We start from the raw sequence: 15,606 nt of genomic DNA, 5'->3' as shown, positions 1-15,606 counted from the left end.
CGCTACTAATGATTTACAGATTATTATTATTATTATTTTAATTTTTTAATTTTTATTTAGTGGCAGCTTTTTGCATTTCTCCCTTCCTTTCGTCATCCTGATATATGGCTTTACTGATCTCCACTCAGCTTAATCCATTGGTAATATAGAAGTCTTACTTTAAAAATCTTCCAATTTTAATATTTCCAGGCTCATGAATTTATATGGCATCTTCAGGTTTTTAAAAATAGGTATGGTGCACATATTTTTTCTGCAAAGCATTTTCTTTCTAGATGCAGAATTGTAGACATTTATTGCAAGGTTTGGGACTTTGTCAGGGCTTGAATTGAGGCCTAAGGCTAGGATTGGTGGCTGCCATCTGTCTCAATCTGCAAAAAGGATCAGAACCAGGTAATCAAACGTTACTGAAACTCTTATGAACAAAAATAGGTCAGTAGCCAAGGACTAGGAATGTTACTAGGAATTCCTAGTGTTACTAGGAATGTAGAGATCACATCCAGGAATCCAAGCAACATTTTGTGGCACTTTGGAAATGGCAGGAAATACTACTACTACTACTACTACTACTACTACTACTAATAATAATAATAATAATAATACTGCCCTATACTTTTAGGACAAAGTACAATGTAAAAAGTAGTAAAACATAATAAAAATAATTAAAACATTTAACAATACTAATGTGTACAAACCAATAACATTTCCCAACAAAAGCCCGTAAACGATACCCTGGCCCACAAATAAAGATACAAAATCCAAATTAACTTATAACATTTTAAAACACTTTAAAACAACCCCCCACCAAATAAAACACCCATCCAAGTTAAAAACTCATTCCTGTTAAAACCATAACTGTAGCACAAGGGGGTTGGCCAACGCCTTGTTTCACCGCTTCAGTGGTGGCACTGCTGGGCACCCTGCCTCCAGGGCAGGCAGGCTTTATAGAGCTGCCCCAGCACACCTAGCTGGCGTGCTTCCAGTGCTTCCTGCTTGCCCAGGGTCCTGGTCCCTGCCCTACTTGTTCAGCTGCAGGCAGGTCCTGGTCTGGAAGTCCCACAAGTGGCCGCAGGTCCAGCAGGTGGGGGGAGATGGAATTCCCAAAATGGACAACCTTGCTTGTACTCTATCCCAAAGTAAAGAAGATAGAGATGCTTCCTAAAAACAACAACAGACAAACCCCCTGAACCCATTTTCCTGTAATTTGGCCAATTTAATCCAGTATGGAGGTAATAGCCTTTAAATTTCATCCATTTCTGTCAAAAGGAAAACAAAATTCCTGGTAGTGAATTGTGGGTGGTGGAAGGAAGGAATTGGACTTAGACAGACCCTGAACATGAATTGGAGAGCCTACAACAGCACCTGGGACTAAGACTGGTGTTTCCCAAACCATGAAATTGTGGCCTGATTCAAATCTTGTTGCCTACACTTTTGACTGAGTATCTGAAGGAATACCTGAATCATAGAATTGTAGAGTTGGAAGGAACCCCAAGGGCAATCTAGTCCAACCCATTGCAGTGCAGAAATTCTTTGCCAAACATGGGGCTTGAACCCATGACCCTGGGATTAAGAGTCTCCTGCTTTACTGACTTGAGTTCCCACATCAACCTGCAGTGATGTCAGCAAATTTATAGCTCCCTTCTAGGTGCCTCTGCCATCTGACATAAGAGAGGGATTTGATGGTGCTCCATTTATGGAACTTACCCCAGAGAGGCCTACTTTTTATCCTTTCCCTGCCAATCAGCTCTATTTTTGTTCTTCCAGCCCTTTTAAAGTTCTGAGCTTTAATTTGTATTTACTGCTTCTTTGTTGTGAACTGTCTTGGGAACAGTGCGCACACATACACTGATGCTGATTTGCTAAATTGTGGTTATGACACTGAGTCCAGAGCTTTGGCTCATATGCTCCTTTCCATAAGTTGCTTGGTTTTTTAGCTTCATGTCACAGCAATATCTATTGAAAAGCCAAGAGTCAAATGCTGCATTTTATCAGCATTTGACTCTTGGCTCTGCAGCAGACTCCCTATGAATTCTTTAAATACTTTGAATTATGATATTGTCCATTTGGGGTGGCACATGCTAATATTGATTTAAAAGTTGGGGATCACCAAGTAACCTTTTATTTTAAATCCCCATTTATTAACACCGTGGTTTCTATAAATGTTCAAGTTTCTATTTGCACCTGCAGCTTCCTGCTGTACCAGAGGTTGGAAGGGCAAAGGTGCTACTTCCTTTTGGAATCCAGCTCAATATTTTTCTCATCCTGACAAAAGTATACAGGAAGGAAGGAAGGATCTGGCTGGGACTAACCCATTAACAAGACTTTCCAACCAGAAGAATATGCATAAATGTCCTACCAAAGCATAAATATATCCTTCCTATGTTTGAGTTTCTGTGAGCCATCTTACAGTTTTGGAACTCTGAAGTCTACCTGGCAGTGATGGAAAAAAGGATTATTGTCAGCACAGCTATGGGATTTGGAGGTCCCAAGGCTAGCAGATCAGCCCCTGACACAGCATCCTGTGCACGTTTTTATCCATTTCAGTTCCAGTGGGAACTTGCTTCCTCCTCTCCCTTCTTGCCTGTTGGGATAGTTTAATAACCTCTGCATGCTCACAAATATTTGACCTCTACTTCTGAGACTTGACTCTCAGTGCCCAGCCATATGGACTGAATAAAACAAAGCTTTAAAACAAGAAAGAAGTTTGTGTTCTTCTAGCTTCCTGTGTTTATATGGTCTGTTTTGGGTGGTGTTAAAGCTGATGTCCAGCTGCTTCCTCTACAAGACTGAAAGCCAGGTTGGAACTTTGACACTGACTGAGCCCCAGATGTAAAACAAAAGAGGTGTGCCATTGTGGAACACAAGGGGCAGAATACCAAGCCATTGTGCCATGTTCAGCTAAACTGTATTTGTGTGAGATAAATAAATATCTTCCTATTGTGAAGGATAGCATTTTAAAGATGCATTTTGACTTCATTGAAGCCTCTTCTACAAAAGTCTACTTTATGGTTCCTTTGCACAGGAGAGTATAAAGCTTTGCTCCTCAGAACAATGAAGATCTTCCCCCATAGATGGGCAAATTGGATTGTACGAAAACAAGCCCAAACTCTCCATGTTACACAAATCCAAGTTTCAATTTTTAGTGTAATGATCCATGTTTCAACCAAAATATTAATAAATTGTGTAAGTTGAGGAATTGCATTTAAGAGCTTAAGTTCTTCTCCTGTATTTGACAATGTCTGTAATGAATACAGGCTTTGCTCCTGTGTCTAATGGCAGTGTGGTGCATAGTTGGGATGGGAAACCTGTGGCCCTCCAACTCCTATCAGCCCCAGCCAGCATGGCCAGTGGTCAGGGATAATGGGAGTTGTAGTCCAATAGATTCCCTATCCTTGAAAAGCATGACAACACCCCTGGTAGTGTCCACCATTTTTGCTCTCAAACTATGAATCACATCTACAGATAGCTTTATAAGTGTTTGTGTTGCCTCCCTTAGGAAACAGGTTGCTTCCTTACATCCATTGCAAATTATGTCCTTGGTTAGTAGAACTGACACCCCTTACATCACTCTTCTCTAAAATGCAAATGGCTAGTGTAGCATCTCTCCCTGGAGGCAGCAAAATTGATGTGGATCATCTGTTCCACCTAGACCTTCCATTGATCTGCTCGTCTGGGCATTAATGGAAGGCTTATTTCAAAGAATACCTTGGTTGTGCATCCAAAGAGATGCATTCATCATAAACTACAGCCTAACCTGTATGCCTCTTACATACATATATGTGTAATAATATAGCAAAATTTGAACAATTTGAAAGCAACAAAGTGCATTTTCTTGCAGCATAGAAATAAATCTTCAAAGCCAGCATGGAGGGCAGATACATCAGCATGTGCTTGCAAGGCATCCCCTTCATCTCTCTCAGGCTTGGGTAGGTGTCATTGCCCTTAGATTGTGCCTGAAATGAACAGAGCAGAAGGCTATCTGTAAATGTCATTGTGGCACTCATATTCCGCCTAACACTTCTTCACAGACTGCAATTGCTGTAGATACATTTTTCTTTAAAATAATTGCTGTAAAACAGGTGTGAATTGTTTTATTAGCCATTTCCTCTTTTCTTTTTTTGCTGCCATTTTATATCCTCAAAATGTTTCCAAGTAGCCAGAAGGTCCAACTCTGAGTGTGGCTTGAGTGCCAGCAGAGATGGCAGTGGCTCTAATCTGATGCAGAATTTAAAGGGGGGGGGGTGTTTATCTGACTGCAAGGTAGAAGCAGGATTCAGATTTGTATTTACAAGCTTGTTGCTCTATAGAGTTTGGTGGATGAGGGATAAAATAAATGACTTTTGAATTGGAAATGTATTTCATTTCTAGCAGGGGCAGGGCACTTGCTCAGTTGCATGGTCATTAGGTAAAGGACCCCTGGACAGTTAAGTCCAGTCAAAGGCGACTGTGGGGTGTGGTGCACATCTCGCTTTCAGGCCGAGGAAGCCGGCATTTGTCCACAGACAGCTTTCCATGTTATGTGGCCAGCAGGACTAAACTGCTACTGGTGCAACGGAATACCACAATGAAAACCAGAGTGCATGTGCTTTCGAACTCATCCCGTCTCGGGGATTCAAATGGCAGATCTTCCAATTGGCAAGCCCAAGAGGCTCAGTGGTTTCGACCACAGCATGGCAATTATGCTGCACAGTCACACACTGATCTAGTTTCCTGTGCTTTCTAACATCTGTACAAAGTTCTTAGGAGCTCTCAACTGGAAGCTCTGGGTGAGGTTCCATCACTACAAAGATGACACTGCAGCTCTGTTTCTCCTTGCCACCTGCATCAGGGGATGCTGTGCAGGTGTTGGATCAGGATCTTGAGGTAGTGAGAGTCGAGTGACTGCTAGTAAACTGAAACTGAATCTTGAGAAGATGAAAGTTTTGAGGCTTGGTGGTTCCCAAATCTGGGAAATAGGAAGGTGACTTGCTGAAGATAGGGTCGCACTCTCCTTAAAGGACCATGTGCATAGAATTCTCCCATGCTCTGTCACTTGAGGTCCAAGTGGCCTCAGTAAAACAGAGGGCCTCTTTCCAGTTATGGATGAACCATCAGCTACTGCCATTCCTGGATGGGGATAACTTGGCCTCAGTTATCCATGATCTAGTAATATCCCACTCGGGAGATTGGATTGAATTGGGGTTCTGCAGCTTAACAATTGTCCTTAGAAGCAAATGTTGCTCAAGTTGCTGGACAGTACTTGGGAAGAAACATTTAAGATTACACTGCAAGTCTGCTTGCCAGATGACAAACTGGTATATTAAAGTAATAGTAATGTGAAATATTCTTCTACAGTTTTCTGTTGCAACAGTAATGGAGAACCCAATGACCACTTCATCTCCCTCGTCACATTTTCCAGAAGATGATGGCTCAAAGGAGAGTAATGACGTTGTTCCATCAGGGTAAGCAACTGCTCCTCTAGTTTTGGCTCATGCATACATAGTCCACTATAGGACCTACAATGGTGATTTGCTGAATATTTTTCCTTTGCTTTGGTTTAAAACACCCACTTCTAAACTCTGTCTTCAGTGACTTATTGATACTTGTTTAGAAAAACACTTAGCATTTCCCTTTGTATGTTGGAGAGGTGGTTTTCATGTGGTGCTTATTCATACCTGAAATAAACTGCACCCAAAGGGGTGGTGTTGATCAGCTGAGGTAGATTTCCTTAGTATTGGTGATGAGATAGACCTGCATAGTTTTTAAGACGATGGAGTATATGAGCCATGGCCACTGGCCGCTTCCTAAGGGGATGCTTTGCCTTTGACGGTGCCCTTTTTGGTAGTTTTTTGGTAGAAGCCCTCTTGTAAACGCTCCAAGGAATGGGATAGAGCTAGTGGTTAAAGCTCAGTCTTTCATCCCAAGCTCCAGCATGATGACTGTTTAGACTTACTTGGGCTTTAGAACATCATTCTGTTGGAATACATGATAACTGGGATAGACTGTAAGAGAAATTGTTCTGGCAGGTGCAACATGCCGTGTTCTGACGGTCATTCTTTGGCACGTGTTTCTTTCCAACTACTTTTGATATTTGCAATATCACACAATATCCCAGGGAGTAAAATAGGAAGTACCTTTTCCTAACAATTGTGGGACTATATTGCATAATTACCTATTTTCCCCCCAGGCTAAATCATTCAGAAGGATCGTGCACTGGCAGTGCCTCCCAGTCCGCCAACAATCCAGATTTTGCAGAGGACTTGCTGCACAGTCAACTGTTGCGAAATGAGTCATCTAATAAAGCTGAAAATAGCGAGCCAAGGCCTGAGGAGGAGGTAAGCAGAAATTAGAAGAAGTCGTCTTCCTCCACCTAAATTCTCTATCCATTCATATCTTCAAAAAATAAAACAAGAGAGTTGATTATTTGGAATTTGATTAGCATTCCTCTCCTCTGTAAATGGATAACACCTGCAGTGAAACAGGTTATGCTGTCATTCCTAATGCTTCCTTGAATGAGTGACTGACAGTATAGAACTACAGCAATCCTAGGAAGCTGGCATAAGTTACACCAGCTTAAGTAAAGCTCAGGAAGCCCGGGGCGGGGGGCAAACACGGCTGAGGTGGTCCTAGCCTGGTGTGGTGGAAATAAGCCACTGAAATACAGAGAGGCCACCCCCCCCGGTCAACAAGGCGATGGGAGCTGCACCCACCTGTTGACATGCAGGGGATAGTTCCCAGGTGCCCTCATCAGGTAGGTACAAACTGTGAGGTCACACAGAGATAACCCATGAGAAGCTGCTCAAATATCAGTTGGTAATTCCCAACACCATTTTTTTCTGAACTTGCTAAATTCTTTGCTACAGCATTTGCTTTGTGGCAAGGAGTTCCCATTACCCAGCTTTCCTCAAACTAAGTGCAGTCATTGACTCTGGGGATATTGTGGCATCCTCCCCATTTTAGCCATAATTTGTGGGTCCAGAGGCTTTAGGTGCAGAAGGCACTTTTCTTTTAGTCCCTCCTCCCCTACTTCCGTTATTTTAATGTTGTATTTTGTTTTTGTTTTTAAGTTGTAATCATTTATCTTGTTTTTATTATTGCTTGTAAGCCGCTCTGAGCCCGGCCTTGGCTGGGGAGGGTGGGGTATAAATAAAAAATTCTTATTCTTATTCTTATTACTTCCCACAAAGCATTTTTACTCATCTCCTGTAATGTCTTGCCCCATTCTCTTTTTACAGCCAACATGTAGTTTACCCCACCCCCCTGCCAACCCCCACTCCAGTTTCTTTCATCCTTCCTTCCTGGTCCTTTTACATTTTCTTCTTCTCTTACTATAAGAGATTTCTTTTTATTTTCTGTTTATTTCTTTAATAATAATAACAGTAATAAATATTAGACTTTTATCTCAGTTTCTAATTACCTTCAACACCTCCTGTGCCCGTTCCCCTCAGAGGCGGGAGACATTCCCCCCACCCTCACTTCTGTATCCTGGCCTCCTCTACTCAGCATGCAAGGGTTGCCCATCCAAAAGGCTTTGGCACGGCTAGTGGGTGGGGCACAGGGGCCCACCTGAAAGTGGCTCAAGACCCATGGGCACATCCCAGCCTACTGTTTGAGAAATATTGCTGTGGATTCCCAAACAGTTTTAAATTTATTAAAATTGCGGTTGATTTTCTGGCAGCTTTGTCTATCTTTAAAACCTTAGTACATTTTGTACGTACTTTGAGTGTGGCTTATCCCCAAATCTTCTGTTTTAACTCTTCCTAACTTTTCATCGGGCCTTTCAAACCATATCAGTCTTGGTTTATTTATTTTGACATTTTTTAGTCTTTAAGGTGCCACAAGTTTTTTTTGTTTTGGCTGCAGGAGACCAACATGGCTACCATGTAGGAAATTTTTGAAAACATTTTTTGGGTTGTGTGTTTAAATCCACAATAAAATTATCTACAATTCTTAAGAATTTCTGATTTTGGCTTTACCAGTGAAAGCCGATTCTGCCCAAATTTAACCCTTACACTCTTATCTGATCCTCACCATGCCCCCTTCTCCATTACTTAACAACTTTGCTTGTTGAACACAACTTATTTTTTGATGTATTTGATCATGCCTGCTTGGCTGAACCATAATTTGATTGTTGAAAAAGAGTCGAGTGGTACCTCGGGTTAAGTACTTAGTTCGTTCTGGAGGTCCGTTCTTAATCTGAAACTGTTCTTAACCTGAAGCACCACTTTAGCTAATGGGGCCTCCCGCTGCCGCCGCGCGATTTCTGTTCTCATCCTGAAGCAATGTTCTTAACCTGAGGTACTATTTCTGGGTTAGCGGAGTCTGTAACCTGAAGCGCATGTAACCTGAAGCGAATGTAACCCTAGGTACCACTGTACCAGGGATGTTTACTGAAGCTGTGTGTGAATGATAAAAGCATTTGAGATGCTAATGTAGGTTTAAATCTGAGCAGGGATCCATGGCCCTCCAGATGCTGCTGGACTCCCAGATTCTAACACCCCTGACCACTGGCTCTGCTGCCTGGGGCTTATGGGTGATGGGAGTCTGACAACATCTCAGAGGCCACCTGTTGTTGTTCTTCCCTCCAGCTTTAAAGGAACTGATGTCTCACACTGAACTTTCCTCTCCCTGTCTTTGTAGCAAAGAACTAAGAGAGGAGGCTGGTCCAAAGGGCGAAAGAGGAAGAAACCCTTAAGGGATAGCAATGCTCCTAAATCTCCCCTAACAGGTTACGTGCGGTTCATGAATGAGCGGAGGGAGCAACTTCGAGCGAAGAGGCCAGAAGTTCCATTCCCAGAAATCACCAGGATGCTGGGCAATGAGTGGAGCAAACTCCCTCCTGAAGAGAAACGGGTACTATTACATTACTTTCCTTTATTCTGGAATTTGGTGCTTTATTTCAAAGATTTCCCAGGTGATAACAGAAAGTCTATTCAGGTAACTAAAGAGGGATTCTAGAAAATTACGTGCTCATTTTAGATAGGTAGGGCCTAAATTTTCTCTGCAATGTAACATAGCCCTGTGAGTCTTCAGGAGAGAATCACAAAGTATGTCAGAACAAGAGTTTGCCTTTGCCCGTAATGGGAATGGGGAAATGGCAAGCCGGATTGCTAAGAGGTAGAATTGCTTCATGCTGTACATTCATCAGCACAGCTGGTGTCTTGGAAAAGACAGGATGCATATTGAAAATGGGGGTGCTGTTGACGATTTATCCTTCCACTTAGAAGGGCTGCTAGTGATGCAGAGAAAGCTAAACTCACTAGGGTTTGGGGTAGGAAGATTTGCTTCATTAGTCTATTTTTAATCAAAAGATCCATCCCAGAATGGGGATTGTGAAGAGGGGGCTGATGGTTTGCTTGCTTGCTTATTTCCTTTGTATCCCATGGGCCCGGAGTGGCTTACAGCAGTTTTTCTAACAGTGCAATCCTACACATGCTGCCTACTCAGAAGCAAATGCCACTGAAGAGCAATGGGGTTCTTTCCTGGGTAAGTGGGTGTAGGATTGAAGCATTAGTGATAATAGTTTTGTGCCCAAGGGACTTGCAATCTGCAGAAATGGAATGGTTTGGGGAATAGGAGGCCGAATAAAGAATGCCATTGTAAGCATATACCACATCATTAATAACCTGTCCACAAAAACATCCAAAAAATGGTGCTTCTTGCATGTGTTCCAAGAGGTGCTGCAGTGTGAGTTACCCAGGAGATAGCTGGATCTTCATTCCCACCATGCCTCATCCTGTTCTCCCCCTTGGTGTTTGCCCGTCTTGGCCACAGCCTGTAAATGCTTAGAATTGACGTCAGCTGTGGCCACACATTTTCTCTGCATCAAGCAAGAGAACCTAGGGAACCAGCAGCGGAAAGTGGGGCACCCCAGGCCTGGTTAGGGAGAAGTTGGGATATAGTCTGTCATCAGAGACCTTGCAATGGAATTGCTGGATGGGGGCGAGGAAGCCAGGATGCCACCACCTCAGCTCTACCTGTGATGCAGGGCGACCTGGACCCTTGAGAATTGCTCCTGTGCCCAGTTGTGGAGGACTTGCAGCAAGGTGGGGAGGGAAATTTTGGCTGCAGTTACGAGCACGCTTATGTTAGGAGTAAGCCCTATTGAAAAGAGTGGAATTTGTTTTTAAGCAAATATGCCCAGGATTTCTCTTTGGGAAGAGGGTAAGTCTGAAGGAGTAAAGAGGAAGAATAGCAAAGAGCTGACTGAGATAAACCCCTGCTCCCTACATAGTTAATATAAGAGCAGCCGTGCTGGAGCAGACCAAAGCCACAATTCTGCTTCAGTGGCCACCCACATGCCCATGGAAAGCTCACAAGCATGGCATTTATTTCATAGGATCACAAATTGAAGAGTTAAAAGGGACCCGGAGGTTCATTTAGTCCAACCCCCAGCTATGCAGAAATTTCATAGAATCATAGAATCATAGAATCATAGAGTTGGAAGAGACCACAAGGGCCATCGAGTCCAACCCCCTGCCAAGCAGGAAACACCATCAGAGCACTCCTGACATATGGTTGTCAAGCCTCTGCTTAAAGACCTCCAAAGAAGGAGACTCCACCACACTCCTTGGCAGCAAATTCCACTGTCGAACAGCTCTTACTGTCAGGAAGTTCTTCCTAATGTTTAGGTGGAATCTTCTTTCTTGTAGTTTGGATCCATTGCTCCGTGTCCGCTTCTCTGGAGCAGCAGAAAACAACCTTTCTCCCTCCTCTATGTGACATCCTTTTATATATTTGAACATGGCTATCATATCACCCCTTAACCTCCTCTTCTCCAGGCTAAACATGCCCAGCTCCCTTAGCCGTTCCTCATAAGGCATCGTTTCCAGGCCTTTGACCATTTTGGTTGCCCTCCTCTGGACACGTTCCAGTTTGTCAGCGTCCTTCTTGAACTGTGGTGCCCAGAACTGGACACAGTACTCCAGGTGAGGTCTGACCAGAGCAGAATACAGTGGCACTATTACTTCCCTTGATCTAGATGCTATACTCCTATTGATGCAGCCCAGAATTGCATTGGCTTTTTTAGCTGCCGCGTCACACTGTTGGCTCATGTCAAGTTTGTGGTCAACCAAGACTCCTAGATCCTTTTCACATGTACTGCTCTCAAGCCAGGTGTCACCCATCTTGTATTTGTGCCTCTCATTTTTTTTGCCCAAGTGCAATACTTTACATTTCTCCCTGTTAAAATTCATCTTGTTTGTTTTGGCCCAGTTCTCTAATCTGTCAAGGTCCTTTTGAAGTGTGATCCTGTCCTCTGGGGTGTTAGCCACCCCTCCCAGTTTGGTGTCATCTGCAAATTTGATCAGGATGCCCTTGAGTCCATCATCCAAGTCGTTGATAAAGATGTTGAATAAGACCGGGCCCAAGACAGAACCCTGTGGCACCCCACTAGTCACTCTTCTCCAGGATGAAGAGGAACCATTGATGAGCACCCTTTGGGTTCGGTCAGTCAGCCAGTTACAAATCCACTGAGTGGTAGCATAGTCAAGACCGCATTTTACCAGCTTCTTTACAAGAATATCATGGGGCACCTTGTCAAATGCCTTGCTGAAATCAAGGTAGGCTACATCCACTGCGTTCCCTTCATCTACCAGGCTTGTAATTCTGTCAAAAAACGAGATCAGGTTAGTCTGACATGACTTATTTTTCAGAAATCCATGCTGACTATTGGTGATCACAGCATTCCTTTCTAGGTGCTCACAGACTGTTTGCTTAATGATCTGCTCCAGAATCTTCCCTGGTATTGATGTCAGACTGACTGGGCGGTAATTATTTGGGTCCTCTCTTTTCCCCTTTTTGAAAATAGGGACAACATTTGCCCTCCTCCAGTCTGCCGGGACTTCGCCTGTTCTCCAGGAATTCTCAAAGATGACTGCCAGTGGTTCTGAAATCACACCTGCCAGTTCTTTTAATACTCTTGGATGCAGTTCATCTGGCCCTGGAGACTTGAATACATCTAGACTAGCCAAGTATTCTTGTACTATCTCCTTAGTTATTCTGGGCTGTGTTTCCTCTGCTGAATCATTTGCTCCAAATTCTTCAGGTCGGGCATTGTTTTCTTTATCGGAGAAGACTGAGGCAAAGAAGGCATTGAGGAGTTCAGCCCTTTCTGTGTCCCCTGTTTGCATTTCACCATCTTCTCCTCTGAGTGACCCCACTGTTTCTTTGTTCTTCCTTTTGCTACGAACATACCCATAAAAGCCTTTTTTGTTGCTTTTAACCTCTCTAGCAAGCCTGAGTTCATTCTGTGCTTTAGCTTTTCTGACTTTGTGTCTACACGTGCTGGCTATTTGTTTGAATTCCTCTTTGGTGGTTTCCCCCCTTTTCCATTTTTTGTACACATCCTTTTTTAATCTTAACTCAGTTAAAAGTTCTTTAGATAGCCACCCTGGCTTCTTTAGGCACCTCCCATGTTTCCGTCTCATTGGTATTGCCTGAAGTTGTGCTTTTACTATCTCCCTCTTAACAAACTCCCAGCCATCATGAACTCCCTTTCCTTTTAGTATTACTGTCCATGGGATCTCACCCAGCATTTCCCTAAGTTTTATGAAGTCGGCTTTCTTAAAGTCGAGAAATTGTGTCCTAGTATGCTTGGCTGCTCCTTTCCGCTGTATAGTAAACTTCAGAAGAGCATGATCACTCGCGCCTAATGATCCTTCCACTTCTACCCCACTAACCAGGTCATCAACATTGGTTAGGACCAGATCTAAAATGGCTGTTCCTCTTGTTGCTTCTCCCACTTTCTGGACAATGAAGTTGTCTGCAAGGCCAGTGAGGAATCTGTTTGACCTTATGCTCTTGGCTGAGTTTGACATCCAACAAATATCCGGGTAATTGAAGTCCCCCATTACTACTATCTCCCTTCCTTTTGCATGCTTGGCCATCTGTTCCAGGAAGGCATCATCTATGTCCTCCGTTTGGCTTGGGGATCTATAGTAAACTCCCACAATGAGGTCACTGTTATTCTTCTCTCCCTTAATTTTGACCCAAATGCTCTCACTTTGGCTTTGAGGTTCTAAATCTTGGATCTCTTCACAGGTATACACATCCCTGACATATAACGCCACTCCTCCTCCTTTCTTGTCTGGTCTGTTTCTCTGAAATAGATTGTATCCCTCCATTATTACATTCCAATCGTGGGACTTATCCCACCAGGTTTCAGTGATTCCTATTATGTCATATTTAGTTTGCTGCACCAAGAGCTCAAGCTCATCTTGTTTATTTCCCATGCTTTGCGCATTAGTGTACAGACATTGAAGTCCATTAATCATTCCCCCGTGTCTCTTATTTAAGGATTTTTTCCTCCCACCACTAGGTCTGCGTGCTGTTTGCTCCATTCGGTCTATGACATTTGGATGATCATCTTCATCAATTGATAGACTCCTACCTTCAGGACCACTGTCTCCCTCCCCCACATTAGTCAGTTTAAAGCCCTCCTGATGAGGTTTCTGAGATTTTTTGCAAAAACATTCCTCCCAACCGTTGTGAGGTGCAGCCCATCGCTTGCCAGAAGTCCATCTTCAAGAAACTGCATTCCGTGATCTAAGAATCCAAACCGTTCCTGTTTACACCATTTGCGAAGCCAGTTGTTCACTTCCACTATTTTTCCCTCAAATTTATTTTGTTTCATAAAATTTATTTTGTTTCATAAAATTTATACACCACCCAATTATTAAAAACAACCTTAGAGTGGTTTACATGACTGAAGAGCCACCTGTCGTCATTCCCCAGCAACCAGTACTCTTAGGCATCCTGCCTCTGATTCTGAAGATAGTGATAGCCATGGTAATTAGCCACTGATTGCTTATTCAAAATGGGGGTATCCTGTAGGCTTACATAAAAGCATTACGATATTGGCGTATGTGTATGAGGGTTACCCCAGGGCCTCCAGCACCAGAATCTCTTGTATTGCATCTTGTATACAGATATGTGCAGTCACTCTGGCCCTCCACAATTATTTGCCTCTCTAGAATAAGTAAAACTGCCCATACTCTTCTCATTCACCACCAGTTTCTAGATAAGGCTATAAAGTAGAATAAGAGGAGAGGCCTGGAGCAAATTTAAAACCAAATGGAAAAGGAGGGAAGAGAAGCCTTTATGGAAAAGGGTACAATCATCTCCATGCTAGCTTGTTGTCTACTGTTTAAGTTCTTTACACATTGACAGCTCCCTTTGAAGTCTTCTGCAACCAAGCTCCATTCATTAAGCAAATGTGACAGAATGCTCCAGGCAACATTTGATATGATTTCTTTAGAACTATATTCAAGCTCATCACTGCTATGAAAGCTAAAACTCTGGATTTGATTCATCCCATACGGATACAAGGGTGATGTGATTTGTGCATGTGAAGTTAAACTTGAGATGCAATCTCTTTGTCTTTTCCATTTATAGCCCACCCCATTGCAAGGGTTCAAGGCAGGGACCCATTACAATATAGGTGTACTCACATTGGTTTGTCTTGGCTTAACTCTGGCAAGTAAGTGCCACTTCAGATTGGATGGTTTTATGTATTCAGAAAAGCATAAAGTGGACATATCCAGAGGATGGATGTTACAGAGATGAGGAGCAGCCACAGAGATGTCTTTCTGTGTATCCTTGACTTTGGCATACAGAAGAAGGAAGCCTCAGCTGACCTTAACCTTTGGCATTCAGTTTCTCCATTTACACTTGTCCGTTCTGCTTATTCAAAGATTACAGCAGAAGTTGACCTGCCTGGTTGACTTGCTTGGTGCACTGAAGCAGGGGACGAATGATCTCTTCTCTTATTGCAGCGCTACCTTGATGAAGCAGATAGGGATAAGGAACGTTACATGCGGGAGCTGGAGCAGTACCAGAAGACGGAGGCGTACAAAGTTTTCAGCAGGAAAGCACAGGACAGGCAGAAAGGCAAATCACATCGACAAGGTACTGAACTATGGCATAGGAGTCCTTAAAAGTAACTCCTAGAACTGTTGACTAGTCTGTCTATTTTGTTCTCATTTAACAGGTATTGAATAATGGTTTGCAGTAGGTCACGGCCACTCCATTTAACTTGTTCTCCCTTCCTTGCTTTGAGCGCAGGATGTACCTGCAATGTGGATGAATGTATTACTGCATTGGTCCAAATACAAGCTGCACTTTTTTTCCAAATTCCGACCATGAAAAATTAAAGTGCGGCTTGTGTTCGCGACCTTACGATATCACTGCTGAAACAGCTGCCCCGGAGGGCCGAAGGGGGTGTGGGACAACGGTGCCCATCCTGACCGTGGCCCCCAAGCCTCCCCTGAACTGCTGGGACAAAGGTGGGGAGGCCTCTGGCAAAGCGGGCGCGGCTCCCTCTCCCCAGAGAGCAGCCTGGGAGCGTGGGGCAACAGTGCGACGCACACCCGCTGCTCCCAAGCTTGCCCCCAAGCACAGGTCAGTTGCAGACCATGGGACTTGCCCTCAAGCCAACACAAGTATTTTAAGCACAACATTTTTTTGTGTTTTGAAGGCACAGATATCTCTGTTGTTCACTGTGAATGTAGCCCTAATGTTATGGCCTGACCATAGGTTGCGAAGCAGTGATGGGTGACCCCCACCTCCTCAAACAGGGTTGGATCAGAAATAAGCCATGCTATTCCCCATCCCGTCTGTAAAAGTGAAAAA

General features: G+C 43.5%; 2 protein-coding genes across 15 annotated transcripts in view; both read left to right on the top strand.

Annotated features, from left to right (window-relative positions):
* The window catches only part of RCN2 (reticulocalbin 2), an 810,887-nt gene that overhangs the window by 218,594 nt on the left and 576,687 nt on the right, over window positions 1-15,606 (top strand). The window lies entirely within an intron of this gene.
* HMG20A (high mobility group 20A) overlaps window positions 1-15,606 on the top strand; it is a 65,823-nt gene that overhangs the window by 37,281 nt on the left and 12,936 nt on the right. For 8 of the 14 annotated variants that reach the window (XM_083630718.1, XM_083630714.1, XM_083630713.1 and 5 more), the window contains exons 2-5: window positions 5,332-5,438; window positions 6,164-6,311; window positions 8,617-8,829; window positions 14,751-14,883. In XM_083630718.1, the coding sequence (XP_083486844.1) occupies window positions 5,350-5,438; window positions 6,164-6,311; window positions 8,617-8,829; window positions 14,751-14,883 (583 nt within the window). In that variant the 5' untranslated portion in view covers window positions 5,332-5,349. Of the gene's footprint in view, window positions 1-3,835; window positions 3,924-5,331; window positions 5,439-6,163; window positions 6,312-8,616; window positions 8,830-14,750; window positions 14,884-15,606 lie in introns of all 14 variants that reach the window. The other 6 variants (XM_083630716.1, XM_083630706.1, XM_083630710.1 and 3 more) reach the window with 2 other exon arrangements.

The sequence above is a fragment of the Podarcis filfolensis genome, assembly GCF_964270895.1.
Source record: "Podarcis filfolensis genome assembly, chromosome: 9".
Taxonomy (NCBI): Eukaryota; Metazoa; Chordata; class Lepidosauria; order Squamata; family Lacertidae; genus Podarcis; species Podarcis filfolensis.
This window is presented reverse-complemented; position numbering and strand designations above follow the sequence as displayed.